Genomic DNA, 15,887 nt, shown 5'->3' on the forward strand with positions numbered 1-15,887 from the left:
CTCCAACGAGGATCGAGCTTCAGGTTTCGGACATAAAAGCCTTCAAACAGGCGGAAGAATTACCCTCGCTGCACATGAGGAATCCTCCAATTTCATGTTAACTACTAAATTACAGGCGCTCCATTCTGTTGCCCCAACCTCTGTTTAGAAATTCGAACAGCCGGCCCTTAGAAAACATCCTTACACCAAAGCCGGAGCTGGCAAGTGAAACCCTTTACCTGCGGAAGCAAAACACAGCGAGGTGTCCTGGCAGCCCGAGAGGCACGCTGCAAAGTGGCACGCGAGGCAGCCCCTTCCCGCGGCGAGGCTCGCATTATTCCTAACACCGGATGACACCGCAGAACAAAACTACTATTAGGAATGCTTCCAAAGGAACATTTTTGGATGCGATAGAGACTTTTGACATTATTTATTAGGTTCAAAAATGCTTCACAAAAGCCTAACAATGGTTCTGTGGAAACCAGTACATCTGAGGCCCTTTCTGTTGTTCTGGGCCCGCATTGATTTGAGGATGGGCAGCTCTCGCCGAACAATCCCCTCGCAGCGGTCAATGGAGCTGAGCATTCACCACCGGCCTGGAAAGGGCCTGTGAACAAGCCGTATGGAAACCCCGGGACGGGCGGGGGGGTGCCGAGGAGCAAACCTTGATTAACCTCTTGGAGGGGAAAGGAGTGGAAGCGCCCGCGAGCAGAAGGGGCGCTCCTGCCAGGCTGCCCCGGAGGGCGGAGTCGGCCCTCGGCCGCCTCTCCTCCAAGGCCGGAGGATGCTTCGGGAGCGTCTCCGGCGCCATGGCAACCGCGCCCCCTCTGACTGCGCTTCCGTGCACGCCGAGGAGCCGGCTGTGGACATCCCGGTGTGCCGGGGCGGCCACCCTCCCCTCCAGCTCCGGGTCGGAGCAGCTCCGCCAGACGCTCTGCTGGGCGAAGGGGCCGTGGTTCCCGCAGAGGCCGATGGCAGTGAAAGGTCTCGCAGCTGGCCCTGGAAGGCAGAGAAAGGCAGCATTGGCACTCGGTGGACACGATGGACCGCACTGCCCCAACTGGGGTCCTATACAAAGCCTCTCCTGAGCAGTGGGTGTTTGAGAAGTCAACATCTGTAATACAAGAAGAGAGGGACAAATGCATTCCTCTGCTCTGCTTCCATTTCCAGCGTCCGGCTCATGAGCACCCTGGGAAGTAGCAGGTGATGGCTTGGGTAGCTGGGTCTCCACCTCTCACAGGGGAGATCCGATTTGATGTCTGGGCATCTGGCCTGGCTACTGCACGCATTTGGGGAGCGAACCAGCCGTGGAAGAACCGCCCCACCCAACCACCCAAACACACAAACCCTGGCTGTCTTTTTTCTGCTTCCCTCCATCCTTCCGCCCCCCACCCCAAATAAAATGAAATTTTAAAAATCCAAGAGGCATTACTTCGTGGCTTTTATCAGAAATTGCAAACCGGTAATATGCCAAATCAAATACATTTTTCATATAAAAGATGTGCCAATTTTACAATACAGCCAAGACTTGCATTTTCATATATATAGACATGATACATATATGTATACATATATATCTATATACATGATACATATAATATTGACATTTTTATTTGAGAAATTCTGCCCATTGACAGCACAAATTAAAATCTAATTCTTCAGAAGCCAACTGATAATTTACATGCTATAAATCATTTTCTACAGGTTTTTTTATACTTTTTAAAACTTTATTTAAGAGACAGCGACAGCTTTCAACCACTGGTTCACTCCTCCAAATGCCTGCAATGACTGAGCTGGGTCAAAAGCTGGGAGCCTGGGATTCAATCCAGGTCTGCCAAATGAATGGCACAGACACAAGGACTTGAGCCGTCACCATCTGTCTGCATAGCAAGAAGCTGGAACTGAGAACCAGGACTGGAAATCAAACGTAGGCATCTTAACAGCTATCTTAATTGCTAGGCCCCTACAAGTTGTTAAAGTTTTGAATAACATGTAGATGTGTGGAATATTTGGAACTACACACAGGATCATGTGAAATTAAGAAAAAAAAATGTAAAAGAATTAAAATGCACAGTTCCTTACTAATAGTTGATATCAAAAACAGTCTATCCCTGAGTAATTAGCTCATCACCCAGTGCTCTATGCCTGGTATGTATTGGACAACTTTCATTGCACACACTCAATATACCTAAACAAGCCAAAAGGAAAAAAAATCAGTGAATTTGATTTCTCCTGCAAAAATCATTTCCTCAAACAAGGGTATAATGGTATTTCAATATATTCAAGTAAATGAAAGTTTACAAATTCATTGCTTTGAGAAAATTAGATGCACAATAGCTGTTTGTTAATTTAGATTTCCAGCCTTGGCACACTATCCATTCACTGACATCAATATTCAGTGTGAGAAGAATTCACCATAGAAAGTGAATGTGGGTTTTTTTTCCCCCCAGAGTGTCCTGGCTTTCCATGCCTGAAATACTATCATGGGCTTTTCAGCCGAATCCACATGCCTTAAGGGCTGATTCTGAGGCCAGAGTGCTGTTTAGGACATCTGCCATTCTGTGGGTCTGCTGTGTATCTCACTTCCCATGTTGGATCGTTCTCTCCCTTTTTTATTCTATCAGCTAGTATTTGCAGACACTTTTCTTGTTTATGTGATCCCTTCAGTTCTTAGTCCTATCATTATGATCAATTGTGAACAGAAATTGATCACTGGGACTAGTGAGATGGCATTGGTACATGCCACCTTGATGGGATTGAATTGGAATCCCCTGGTATGTTTCTAACTTTACCGTTTGAGGTAAGTCAGCTTGAGCATGTCCCGAATTGCACATCTCTTCCCTCTCTTATTCCCACTCTTATATTTAACAGCAATCACTTTTCAGTTAAGTTTCAGCACTTAAGAATAATTGTGTATTGATGACAGTATTCAACCAAAAGTATTAAGTAGAACAAACAAAAAAAATACTAAGAGGGATAACATATTAAGTTGTTCATCAACAGTCAGGGTGAGGGCTGATCAAGTCACCGTTTCTCATAGTGTTCATTTCGCTTTAACAGGTTTCCTTTTTGGTGCTCAGTTAGTTGTCACCTATCAAGGAGAACATGTGGTATTTGTCCCTTTGGGAAAAAAAAAAACCTAAATGAAAGATCTGCACGAGTGAGATCCCAGTGGAAAGAACGGGTCATCAAAGAAGGAGGTACCTTTCTCTGAAGGGAGGAGAGAACTTCCTCTTTGATCATGGCCTTGTCTAAATATAATCAGAGTCAGTGAACTCAGGGGGCTTCCATAGCCTTGGCAACTCATGACAAGAGCCTAGGGTGATTACTGATACCATAAACAAGAGTGTCAATTTGTTAAGTCAACAACAGGAGTCACTATGCACTTACTCCTCATGTAGGATCTCTGTCCTTAGTGTGCTGTACATTGAGATTTAATGCTATAACTAGTACCCAAACAGTATTTTTCACTTTATGTTTCTGTGTGGGAGCAAACTGTTGAAATCTTTACTTAATGTATACTAAACTGATCTTCTGTATATAAAGAGAATCGAAAATGAATCTTGATGTGAATGGAAGGGGAGAGGGAGTAGGAAAGGGGAGAGTTGCGGGTGGGAGGGACGTTATGGGGGGGAAGCCATTGTAATCCATAAGCTGTACTTTGGAAATTTATATTCATTAAATAAAAGTTAAAAAATTTGTTTTGCATTAAAAAAAAAAAGAAAGTGAATGTGGTTGTGGAATTTGGAGTAATAGGACATTAACCTAGAATAGGACATTAACAGAATATGCTATTCTGTTTTGGGCTAAAGAATAAAAGTTTCTCCCCTGAAAGCAACATGGTAACATTGCATTCTGCAGCAAACTACACTTAAAGGGCAGTGTGGTTTAATGAAATAACTGTGCGGTCAAGCCATCCTAGACTCAAGTCCTGGCTCATGGCCTGACCAGACAATCTCTGTCCTCACCTGAAACCTGAGGCTGTATCACCTCCTGACAGGGCTACGAGTGAGATTCAGTGTGCATTCACTTGCTCACTCATTAACATGTGAGTGCCTCTTCTGTGCTTGGCAGAATCCCCGACACTGGCGATATGGAAGGGAGTAAGACAGACAATATCCCTGCAGTCACAGAACTTACATTCTAGTTGTTGGGGAGGGGGAGAGGGTGGGAAAAGGAGGGGAAAGTAGACTAATAAGCAAATGAACAAATTTACAAGTGGCATCTGGAATGAAATCACAAGGAGAAAAATAAAGCAGAGTAGGAAAGACCAAGGAGGTGACATTTCCATAAAGAGTTGAAGAAAGTGAAGAAGGAGACTAGTGAACTCTCTGGGTGAGAACATGATGAAATGTTAAGCATCGGGTCCATAGTAAGTGCTCAATACCCAAGAACCTCAGTTTATTCTCAAATTTGGAACTGTAGTTAACATAGGAACGCTCAGAACTGCAGTCACAATGAAGGGCTCCAGACAATCGGGCTCAGACTCTGCACGTAAACTGTGGGAAAATAACAGTTCCAAAAGCCAAAACCGAGGGTGCGAAGTCAGAGTTTAGCCAATTGCCTTCTACAAAATGAGACTTGTTGGGCAAACAGCATCACCTGCTTCCTATCATCAGGTCCAGCCTCCCAGAAGGGAAGTTATCTCGGACTCTGCCGTCCTGGCAGGTTTCCCAGTCCCTGCCTTAGCACTTCTAGGCCAACTAGTATGTTCTCTACTTTAAAAACAAACAAAAAAAACCCTCTTTATATCGAGTGAAATCCTCCCCTCCTTCTGTTAGCCAACGCCCTTTGAAAAGGCTACATAACACCTTCTTGTACATGACAGTGCCTAGAACACTTGGGGAGATACATTTTTTTACTCACATTTTCCCTCCTCCAGTCTGAACACTACCACAATTCAGTCCCTACTATGTCTGAAGAACTGTACTTCAACCCTCTAATTACAACATCTGCACAAAGCAATACTTGTCATTAGTTTGCGGATGAAAAACTGAGCTCAAAGAACATTAATGGGACTTGACCATGGCCAGAGAAGTGAGATAGGAGAGCAGTAAGAGTTGAACCCAAGTCTTCTTGGTTCCAAACCTCATTCCATCTGGGCTATCGCCTTACTTTTAATCATTCTTCCTATCATGACATACAGTTCTGAGCCACTTCTTTATCCAATGCATATTTTGTGCTATAAATTCCTGGCTTCATTATCTGTAAAATGGGGATAATGATATTACCTGCCTGAGTGGTATTTGAGGATTTCATAAAGTAATACCATAGGCTCAGCACAGTGTCTGGCACATCAGAGACCTTAGCAAATAGAGACTGGAATGAGGAGGAGGAGGATGATGGTGATAGTGATGATGATGATGATGATAACAACTGTGATTATTATTTGCTACAATACCTGAATCATCAAATAGCCTGTCATGAACTTACACATGCACAATGACTATCAACAGTAAAATCTCATTAAGGACACAGTGATATGGTTCTTTGGGGGCTTTCTAGAATAGGACTTACCATGGAGTTTATAATTTTTCTGTTTATATTGTAGCTATAAACACAATGTCAACAGTTGAAACAAGAAGATAAGAACCACAATGTGATACCTACCAGAATCTCCTTTGGATCTGTCCAAGGACTGGTTTTGAGGTTTCCTGTGTCTTTTGAAATGTATACCCACAGCCTCCAGGTGAATGGGATTTACTGAGTGTGGTAGAACAGGCTTTTTTGCCATTTGCTGTTCCAAAAATGGACTGCTCCAGGCCTGGTTAGATACTCTTCTGTTTGGCCTGTTAATTTTTCCTCCAACAGTGAAGCTCGGTGGGACCTCATCCCTTTCACTGGATGGTGTTGGGGTGGGACAGGATTCTCCATAGTTTTCATCGTCAAAGGAAGATGTACTTACAGGAGACCTGGGGATTATGTACTGGCGAGTGCAAAGCAGTCTTTTAAACGCCACTGGACTCTGAGCACTATCTGGGAGTACTGTAAAACATAAAGACATTAGCTTCAAAGAATGAATTGAAATATCACCTACTAAATTAATGGCAGCGATGGTGAAATCCAGTAACATGTGAATTTTGTTTGTGTCTACCCTGAGCAAACAGAAATAACAATGAAAACAGGGACTGGGGTAGCTGCTTGGGACAGCAAGGAAAAGTCTGGAAAGGGAGGTAAAAAAACATTGAAAATGTTTTTGTGTGAGACTCTGGATGTGTTTGCTGTTAGTATTCAGAAGAACCATAGCTAGTAGATAACATTATTGTCTCCATCTCACCATTCATAATGCTTGTTTGAGTGTTATAGATTGAATGGTATCCCTCCAAAAGATATGTTGCAGTTCTACCCCCGGTTCCTGTGCATGTGACCTTATTTGGACATAGGGTCTTTGAAGATTTAACTGAGTTACAATATGGTCAGAAATGATTAGAGTAAGCCCTAACCCAATACATCTTGTGTCTTTGTAAGCCAAGAAAACTGAGAAACATAAAGGAATAGCATGGGAAGACACAGAGCCACAGGACAATAGAAGCAGGGATTAGCGATATGAGGCCACAGCCAGGAAGCAGGGGTGGAAGAGGCAAGGAGGGAACCTCCTGGAGGCTTCCAAGGCATCACAGCTCTGGCAACAGCAGTCTGAGACTTTTAGCCTTCATAGCTGACAGAATAAAATTCTGTTCTTTTATGCCACCCACTGTTACAGTGGCCCTTGGAAGTAAATACAAGCTTAGAGCAGGGAGCTTGTCCAAGGTCACACACATACTAATTAGCAGAGTTAGAACTTGAATCCAGATCTCAATACACTCTACCTGAAGCACTTTTAGAAAGTAAAAATCAATCCCAGTTTAATAGTGCTCTGAATGCTGTACATACCCTAAAGTAAAGCTGTGCCTCCTAATCTGATTCTTATCTAGACATTGAGCTGGGTTCCTTTGTCTAATCACTTCAATTGAGAAAATGTTACCTACAGCATAAACTTGAACCGTTGATATCAACATTACTAACTCCTCAACAGAAAGAGTACTCAACAGTCAAAAATATTAATGAGCATTTAAACACCGACAATAGTGACCTGGGGGAGATGCTTTGAAAAAGCTACCTAAGAAGAAAAAAATGGCCTGGATTGGTTATGAGGAGAAGAGAGAAATGGCAAATGATAACTTCCTAAAATGTAAAATTTAATGGATGATATAAAGGGATGTGTGTGTGTGTGTGTGTGTATGTAGGTATGTGTGAGAATATTTAGGATAAGTATTTGAAATCATTGGAACAGGAGTATTGTGAAGAGGGTGAGAAGATAAGATCTACTTGCCTTTATTTTTTATTTATTTCTTAATTTCTATTCATTTTGAGATACTCTTTTCCATGAAAATAATGAAGTGTGACTCATTATACAAGCATTAGTGAAAAAACTGTAGTTGGAAGACCTGGGCTTGAATCCTAACTCTTCAGATTCCTCAATGTAGTCTGGAAATTTTTCTAGGGTTTATCCCACTTCTGTTTCTCCTTCATAAAGTAGGACTAATCACACCTACTTTGTAGGGATATAATAAGCAATATATTAGATAATGCACATAAAGTGCTTACAATAGTACATAGTATATGGAAAACAGAAAATATTTTTTATTAATATTACTACACAGTAAAATATAGTTTATATAGGAAACCACATAATAAAGATATATACAATTATACCATTTTATGTTTAAAATGCAAAGAATAAAAGCTGGAAGAAAATAAATCAAATAAAATTTATTTCTGGGTGGTATAGTTCAAATTCTGGGTAATTTTTATGCAATGTCCGAATATTGTGCACTGGATAAATATTAAGCTTATAATCCAGAAAACACCTTTGATGAGATAATGAAGGTAGGCCGGCGCCACGGCTCACTAGGCTAATCCTCCGCCTAGCGGCGCCGGCACACCGGGTTCTAGTCCCGGTTGGGGCACCGGATTCTGTCCCGGTTGCCCCTCTTCCAGGCCAGCCCTCTGCTGTGGCCCGGGAGTGCAGTGGAGGATGGCCCAGGTGCTTGGGCCCTGCACCCCATGGGAGACCAGGAAAAGCACCTGGCTCCTGGCTCCTGCCATCGGATCAGCGCGGTGCGCCGGCCGCAGCGCGCCGGCCGCGGCGGCCATTGGAGGGTGAACCAACGGCAAAAGGAAGACCTTTCTCTCTGTCTCTCTCTCTCACTGTCCACTCTGCCTGTCAAAAAAAAAAAAAATAAAAAAAAAATTAAAAAAAAAAAATAAAGAGATAATGAAGGTAAACTTGAAGAATCAACGCAGCTTCCCATTCCTTACTGTGAATTCATTTACTCAGATGGTTTTCACCTAATTACAAAGCAGGATGAAGAAGGAGAAACTTCTGGGAGGTAGGGATCTGACTGCATGTGGTGTTGAGGAGACTTCTTTGGATAACTGAAAGGTAGCTTGCAGGAGGCCATTGGGCTGATGGTATTTCTAAGTGACCTAATTTGTTATGGGATAAATTTTGTTCCGTTAAATGTTATATGTTGATATGTTGAAGTCCTTACCCCCTGTCCCTGTGAGTGTAATTGCAAGTGAGGTCTTTGCAGATGTAATCAGGTTAAGATGAGATCAGTGTGGTAGGCCTTCATCAAACATAACTGGTGTCCTCATACAAGTTCCAGAGACTTGGACACAGAAGTATTGGTATGGTGTGAGGGAAGCAGAGGTTGGAGGGATGCGTGTGCAAGCCAAGGAAGACATCTGACTGCCAGCAACCAGAGACCAACAGAAAGGCACTGAGTCTATTCTTCCTCAGTACTTCCAGAGGAAGCCAGAAATGCTGCACCTGGATCTGGGGACTTCTGGCCTCTAGAACTGAGGAAATAAATGCCTGCACCCATTTTGTTACAGCATCTCTAGAAAACTAATATACCCACAGTAGATCCAAATTACAAATGTCATTCAGAGGAATTCTTTTTTTTATTTTACTTTTTAGAAAGCTTTTATCTCATAAATATAAATTTTGAAAGTATAACTTTTGGATTATAGTGATTTTCCCCCCACAATCACCCTCCCAACCACAAACCATCCCATCCTCCACTCCCTCTCCCATCCCATTCTTCATCATGATTCATTGTTAATTATCTTTATATACAGAAGATCAACTTAGTATATACTAAGCAAAGATTTCAACAGACTGAACCCACATAGACACACAAAGTATAAAGTACTGTTTGAAGACTGGTTTTACCCTTAATTCACATAGTAAAACACATTACGTCAGAGATCCTACATGGGGAGTAAGTGCACAGTGACTCCTGTTGTTGACTTAACAATTGACACTCTTATTTATGACGTCAGTAATCACCTGAGGCTCTTGTCATGAGCTGCCAAGGCTATGGAAGCCTCTTGAGTTCACCAACTCCAACTTTATTTAGACAAGGCCATAATCAAAGTGGAAGTTCTCTCCTCCCTTCAGAGAAAGGTACCTCCTTCTTTGATGGCCTGTTCTCTCCACTGGGGTCTCACTCACAGAGATCTTTCATTTAGGTCATTTTTTGGCACAGTGTCTTAATAGCAGCCCTTTTCATTAAAAAAAAAAAATAGGGCATCTGGATTTGGAGAATAGAGCAGAAGGCAAACCAAGAGGTTATGAGTGTGGAATGGGAGAAGGAAGAGATTAGCTATTTTGAGTTTCACTGTGTGGAAGAACTTATACCAAGGTCTATCAACTGGTGCAGTTATTAGGCACATAGTTAGTCCCTGGGTACAAGGCTTTAAATGGTAAAGAGGGTGCTGACGATGCTAGTTGCCAGGCCACAGTCCTCCTAAAACACAACTCTGCAGAGGGTGGAACAAAGAAAATTCTTCCTGGCCCAGGTAGATGACAAAATAACAGAAGGGCCAAGCAGGGATGGTCTGAGATTGTATGTCCCAGTGAAGAGACCACATGCCTCTCGGATTCTTTCACTGTCATAAGGAAATGTGGGTTCACTATAGACAATATATCTGGATTTTCAAGAGAAACAGAATTTTGTTTTAATGTTGGTAACATTCATTCTTAAAATACACAGTGTTTGAGATGCAAAACACAACTACTCCATCATTGGCCGCCAGTTTGTGCCCTTGGTCTATGGCCAGTGTTCTAAAAGCCATACCATCACTTACCTCTCTTCTTAACGTCTTCACTTCAGAACATGATTTTATAAACATTCTGCTTGGAACAGTAGGCATGCATTTTCAAGCCCTGTGCAAAGGCAGATTGTAAAACCCTAGAAATCTGGTCTACCTCCAGCATTTTAGATTGAGATTTTCATTTTCGCTTGGTTGTTCCATTTTGTCTTAAAGCCCAGAATTGGAAATGCTACGCAAAATGCACAGAAACAGCTAGAATCTTTCAAAACAGTAGCGTTGAGTCTCTTGATCCCAAAAGAAAACAAACAAGAATCAACAACATCTGACCTCCTCTTGTTCTTTTATTCAAACATCTAGAAAAGGATGGAAGACCTGAGGCACTTTGCACATCTTCGCATCCCAGAAACTATGGGTTAAAAGAAACAATGTCACCTGAGGCTGAGCCCAGCCCAAACCTTCAACATCCTAGCACCTCTATATCAGAGATTTACTGCTTCTTAGAAGGTAAACTGAGTAATTTTGTATTTACAATATAAACAGGCTTCATATATAAAAACCTATGTATGCATGTATATATTAGGAGTATTACCAAAGCCACCACGTATGATGTTGGGATAAGCAGTGATTATGCATACTTATTCAGTTAGCCAACCAGCATTTATTGAGCTTCTGCCAAGTACTAGGTACTACCCCAGTGAATAAACATCAATTAGGCAAATAGGAGTGATCATCTGGGGACTAAGTGGACCAGATAATTTATAGTAAAAATTGAACTTGAGCACAGAAAACCTGATCCTTCCAGTTTCACAGACTGTTTAGTGACTTTCAAATTTCTGCTAAGATACAGCCACAAGGGAGCCTGAATTAATAGAACAACAAGTTGTTTTGGAATTAAATAATCAGAAACAGAAATGGCTGGAAATGGAGAACCCTTTGGCAATCTGCAATCACTTTTCATCTTTTTTAATTTTTGTTTAAAATTTACCACCACAGTTAGTGACAAGACTGGAGCCAACATCAAGTTCATGATTTAAAGTCCAGGGTTTTTGTTAGATGATACATCTCGAGTCTAATTCAGTATTTGTCATCCCTGGCTACACATCAGAGAATACCTGACATGCTTGTCTGCTTGCTTGCTTTCTCTTTCCCTCTTTATTATTTTAATTTTATTTAAAATTTTATAGACATATAAAATTGTGCATATTTATGGGGTATTATGTGATATTGTATTGCATGTATATGTTGTGTAATATCCAATCAAAATAAAGATATTTATCCTTTCAAGCATTTACCATTTATAGTGAAAGCATTCAAAATCCTATCTTCCAGGTTTTAAGAAAAATATTCAGTACATTATCTATAGTCAGCCTACTGTGCAATAGAACTCCAGAACTTGTTACACCTATGTGAACACTTCATATAGCTATAACACTTCACACAGCTATAACCTAATACCCATCACTCAATCTTTACCCACCCCTTCCTCTCCGCTTCCCTCCGCAGCCTCTGGTAACTGCCATTGTATTCTTAATTTCTATAAGATCACCTATTTTTCACATTGCACCTATGAATGAGAATACATGATATTTGGCTTTCTGTGCTTGGCTCATTTCACCTAACGTGATGATATCTGGCTCTATCCATGTTGTTGCAAATGATAAAATTTCACCCCTTTTTGGCTGAGTAATATCCCATTGTGTATATATACCACATTTTCTTTATCCATTCATTGGTGGATGGATACGAAGGCCTTTTCCATTTCTTTGGATACTGGCATGCTTTTATATATATAAATATATTTAAATATATAAATATATTTAAACATATATTAAATATATATATATATATATATATAGAGAGAGAGAGAGAGAGAGAGAGAGAGATGTGGTCCTGCCGCTGATGAAGCATTGGACATCCCTTTCCACTCTACTTGGTTTCACACCAGAAAGTCCATTTAAGCCTCCTAAATACTCTCCAGCTCCCTCATCTCCTCTGAGGGAGAGCTGAGGCTCAGCAAGAATAAGTGTCTTATCCACTCCACTGGACAAATACTGAAGAAGCTGGCATTGGGATCCAGATCTTAGGACTAGAGGGCAGTTTGGAGTTTTGACTAAAGAATCAATGCCGGTGATGCCAGAAGATACTCACTTGTTGAGTGACATGAACTGCGCTTGATGAAGCATTCACAGTAATAGCTGACAAAAATTGGGTACTGACCACCAGCCATGCTCTGTCCTACTGTTCAGGCCTTCTCCCAGAGAAAATTATAACAGCATTATTTCTAAGGTACAGAAGAATAGATGAAAATTTGGATGATCAAGTATTCTGCTCAAGTCCAGTGAATGAAGTTGGCAGAATCAGTGTTCGAAACAATGTAAGCCTTCCCCAATGAACTACATTCTTAGCTGTTCCTCCCCACTACCTCTGGCTATTTGTGTAAGGGTCCAGTTTTTCCTAAATACTGAGACACTCCTTTGCGTGTTTTGTAATTGTTGTTGTTGTTTTTGTTAAAAGTCTCTTCTCCCCCCCCCCCCAAAAAAATTTCAAGTTTTTCAAGTTCTTTAATGTATAAGGACTTCTGCCTCTAATTTTGTTGCACAGGTCTTCCATCTGTTACTAATTTCATCTGAAATATTGTGGCAGACAGGATATTTCAAGGTACAAAACCTCAGGGCAGAAAGTATTTTACATAAACAATTTCTCATTCCCTTTGAGCTGCAAGATAGCTCATGATAAATCATGACAGACGCTAACGTATTCAACAGAAAAAGACAAATAAGGAATTTCTGCTCATTTGGCCTCTCTGAGGTCTCAGCAAGCTTGAGGCTCACCTTTTCACACCCACTTCTTGCTATCCCCTCAAAATACAAGCTTCTTCCCTGCTCTCTGTCCCTTCTCCTCTCGCATGCTTCTAACACTAGCATGTTTATGTTATGACAAAACCAGAGGCAACTGACCTAGAGGAGAAATGAAGCACAAAGAAAATTACTCCCCAAAACTGATTTTACCCTTTACTCTGGGCACTAATGGGTGTAAAGCTAATGGATTGTACCCCCTGCATATCTAAAATCATATAGAAGCTTTGAATAAGTCATCTATTCATGCTAAAAACTTCAATGTAACAGTCTTTAAAAGTATTTTTAGACTACAAAATGAGATTTAATAAAGTCTGCCACTCACCTTTCAACTGTGGAGTAAAAGTTGTTTTTAAGCTAGTGGGATTGAGTCCAAGGGACAATTCTCAAATGTACCAAACCCCAACAGGTGGTAGAGCTTAGAGGGCAAGTGCACAAGTTCTGGGCCAAGACTGCTTGGCTGAATCTATACTTTATACCTTCCTAGCTTGGCTGGCTACTCCAAGCTCCTAAAATGCTCCCTGCTTCATTTTTCCCATCCATAAAAAGAAAATAATAATAATAACTACAACACACAGTTGGAATGCATGTCGCATGATGTAATAAGCAAGGGCTTAGATGTGCACCTTGCAAATAGGAAGTACTCAGTACACCTTAGCTGTAGTTGTTACTCAAAACAGTCCTTTCTCTAAGGATGCATGTGCAAAATAACATATTTTCCATCCATCCAGACTTTGTCTCATCTTATGCATTCCTTCATTCAAACACATTGACTAAAGTTCTCCTATGTGGCTTGACCTGTACTTGGCTCTGGGCTTATAACAGAATAAGAGAAATGTGGCACCTAGTCTCATGAAGTTTACAACATACTGGGGAAGATGGGAAAACCAGGCCACAACTAAGTGCTTACAAATGGTTGTAAGTGATATGAAGGAAAGAAAGACAAGGGACTGAGACAAAGATCCGAGGATGGAGACTTGTACGGTGCTATTTCCTCTGACACTGACCCAAAGGCTGAAAGATTAGTCATTTTAGGAGTTGGGGGAAAGAACATGTCAGCCTGAGAGGGACTATGAAGCATTCCCAGGTCTGTAGGGAACCTCTGTGGTTGAAGGGAAATAAACAAGACACAAAGTTCAGGTGAGACCCATAGAGGCTGCACAACATCGATGAAAAGCTACTACAGCTTTCACAAAGAAGAATGAGAACAGTGACACATGCCTCTGAAAAGGCGGCCCAAGGTAAAATGAAAGGAGACACGAGTGGAATCCAGTCAGAAGGCAGTTGGTGGACAGCCACATGGGAAGGGATAGCAACCTCAATGAGCATGGCAGTCTTGTACATTGCTAAAGAGTTAGGCTGTTGTCCGGGTTTGATTTTCCTCACCTGCAAAATGGGGCTAATGATACTAAAGCTATTGGGAAAATAAATTATATGGACTTCTGATTTTAGCCTCACACATAAACAGCTTGAAAACTGATACTGTTATCTTTACAACAAGAAAGAGCTGAACAACCTGATAATCAATGACTTATCCTGGACCTAGAATATAATTGAGTTTTCAGGCAAACTGCCACTGCCACTCCAAACCTGGAGAGATAGGTGAGTCCAACAAGTCAAACGCGGATCTGTTTACCTAAAGCGTATTCCTCTGGTAGGAACATTTAAGTGGTAAATATGATGATTTGCTAGAGGCTGGACATGGGTTAGCCGGAGGGTGAGAAACTCCTAGAGATCAGTGTTTGGGGATCCCTATACTTTAATGGGTTTTGCCTCAAGGAATTTCACCAGTTTCTCAAGGTGAATGTCTGAGAAAGGTCATTTCTTGGTTCTGAGAGGACAAAGGAATAATAATCATTGTAAGATATGTCCAGAGCATTTTCTATAGCAAAAAAAAAATGGAATCTTTTTCCAGTTAAGGAAAAGGCATTTCTTCCACTCCAGTCCCCTTAGCCTTTCTTTCTTACCCAAGAGGGAGAGGAAAAAACTAATAAGCCTTTGTAAAGGTCACAGCATAGGGACACATAATCATTAAAAGGCTGACATTTAACATAAACAATTATGGACTGTTCTACTCCCCCACAACTTATAACAGTGCCAACAGGGCTCCAATACAATAATCATGGGTTATTGTTGAAAGAGTTTAGAGATTCAGGCTCTGAGGGGCGATAATTAGGGAAGTCCAATTCCAGAGGATAGAAAAACAGCAAGAACACTGGAGAAATTTGAAGCCTCTGATATCTACAGCTATGGCAAACATTAGACATAACCTAACACCTAGCCAGGTTAACATAGAACCTCATACTAAAATCTAGTTATCTCATTCTTATTATTAAATGCTTTATACTCAGCATAATGAAAAATTATGAAGCACATCAAAAGGCAAAAAAAGGGAAAAACTTGATTTAGATGACACCAATGTTGAAATTATAAAATAAGGAATTTAAAATATGATTAATATAAGTCACAACTGAAAAATAGACAACGAGAAATAACAGATGCATAAAATAAAAAGATGTGAAAACTTTAAAATCAAAAAGAAATGTTATACATGAAATATACATGAAATGAAAGTATTGTAACATAAATGAAGAATGCCTGTGACAGGTTTATTAATAGATCGGACATGGCCAAAGGAAGAATCAGTGAGCTGGAAGATAGGCCAATAGGAATGCTCCAAACTACAGTTTCCATTTGAAAAATGGGATTGAAAGTACAGAGCATACAACAACTTTAGGACATTTTTGCAACTTATACCATATACATATCTGGAATATTAAAACAAGAAAGGATAGAAAATGAAGCAAAAGAAATATTTGAAGGAATTATGGCTGAGAACTTTCCAAAATCAGTGAGACACCAAGCAGTAGATTTAGATGTGTCAGAGATCATCAGGATGGATAATTGAAAAATAAAAAAAAGCCTACATCTAGTCATATCATATTCCAA

General features: G+C 40.8%; 1 protein-coding gene across 11 annotated transcripts in view; it reads right to left on the minus strand.

Annotated features, from left to right (window-relative positions):
- Window positions 1-15,887, minus strand: part of C11H12orf42 (chromosome 11 C12orf42 homolog) — a 325,319-nt gene that overhangs the window by 133,457 nt on the left and 175,975 nt on the right. For 8 of the 11 annotated variants that reach the window (XR_011380238.1, XR_011380237.1, XR_011380234.1 and 5 more), the window contains 2 exons: window positions 5,590-5,964; window positions 219-1,093 (listed from right to left, as the gene is read on the minus strand). Coding sequence is in view for 1 of the 11 variants with exons in the window: in XM_070052780.1 (XP_069908881.1) it covers window positions 548-978; window positions 5,590-5,964 (806 nt within the window). In the remaining 10 variants the exon portion in view is untranslated. Of the gene's footprint in view, window positions 1-218; window positions 1,094-5,589; window positions 5,965-12,231; window positions 15,408-15,887 lie in introns of those variants that run through there. The other 3 variants (XR_011380239.1, XR_011380240.1, XM_070052780.1) reach the window with 3 other exon arrangements.

Source organism: Oryctolagus cuniculus, chromosome 11 (assembly GCF_964237555.1).
Source record: "Oryctolagus cuniculus chromosome 11, mOryCun1.1, whole genome shotgun sequence".
NCBI lineage: Eukaryota > Metazoa > Chordata > Mammalia > Lagomorpha > Leporidae > Oryctolagus > Oryctolagus cuniculus.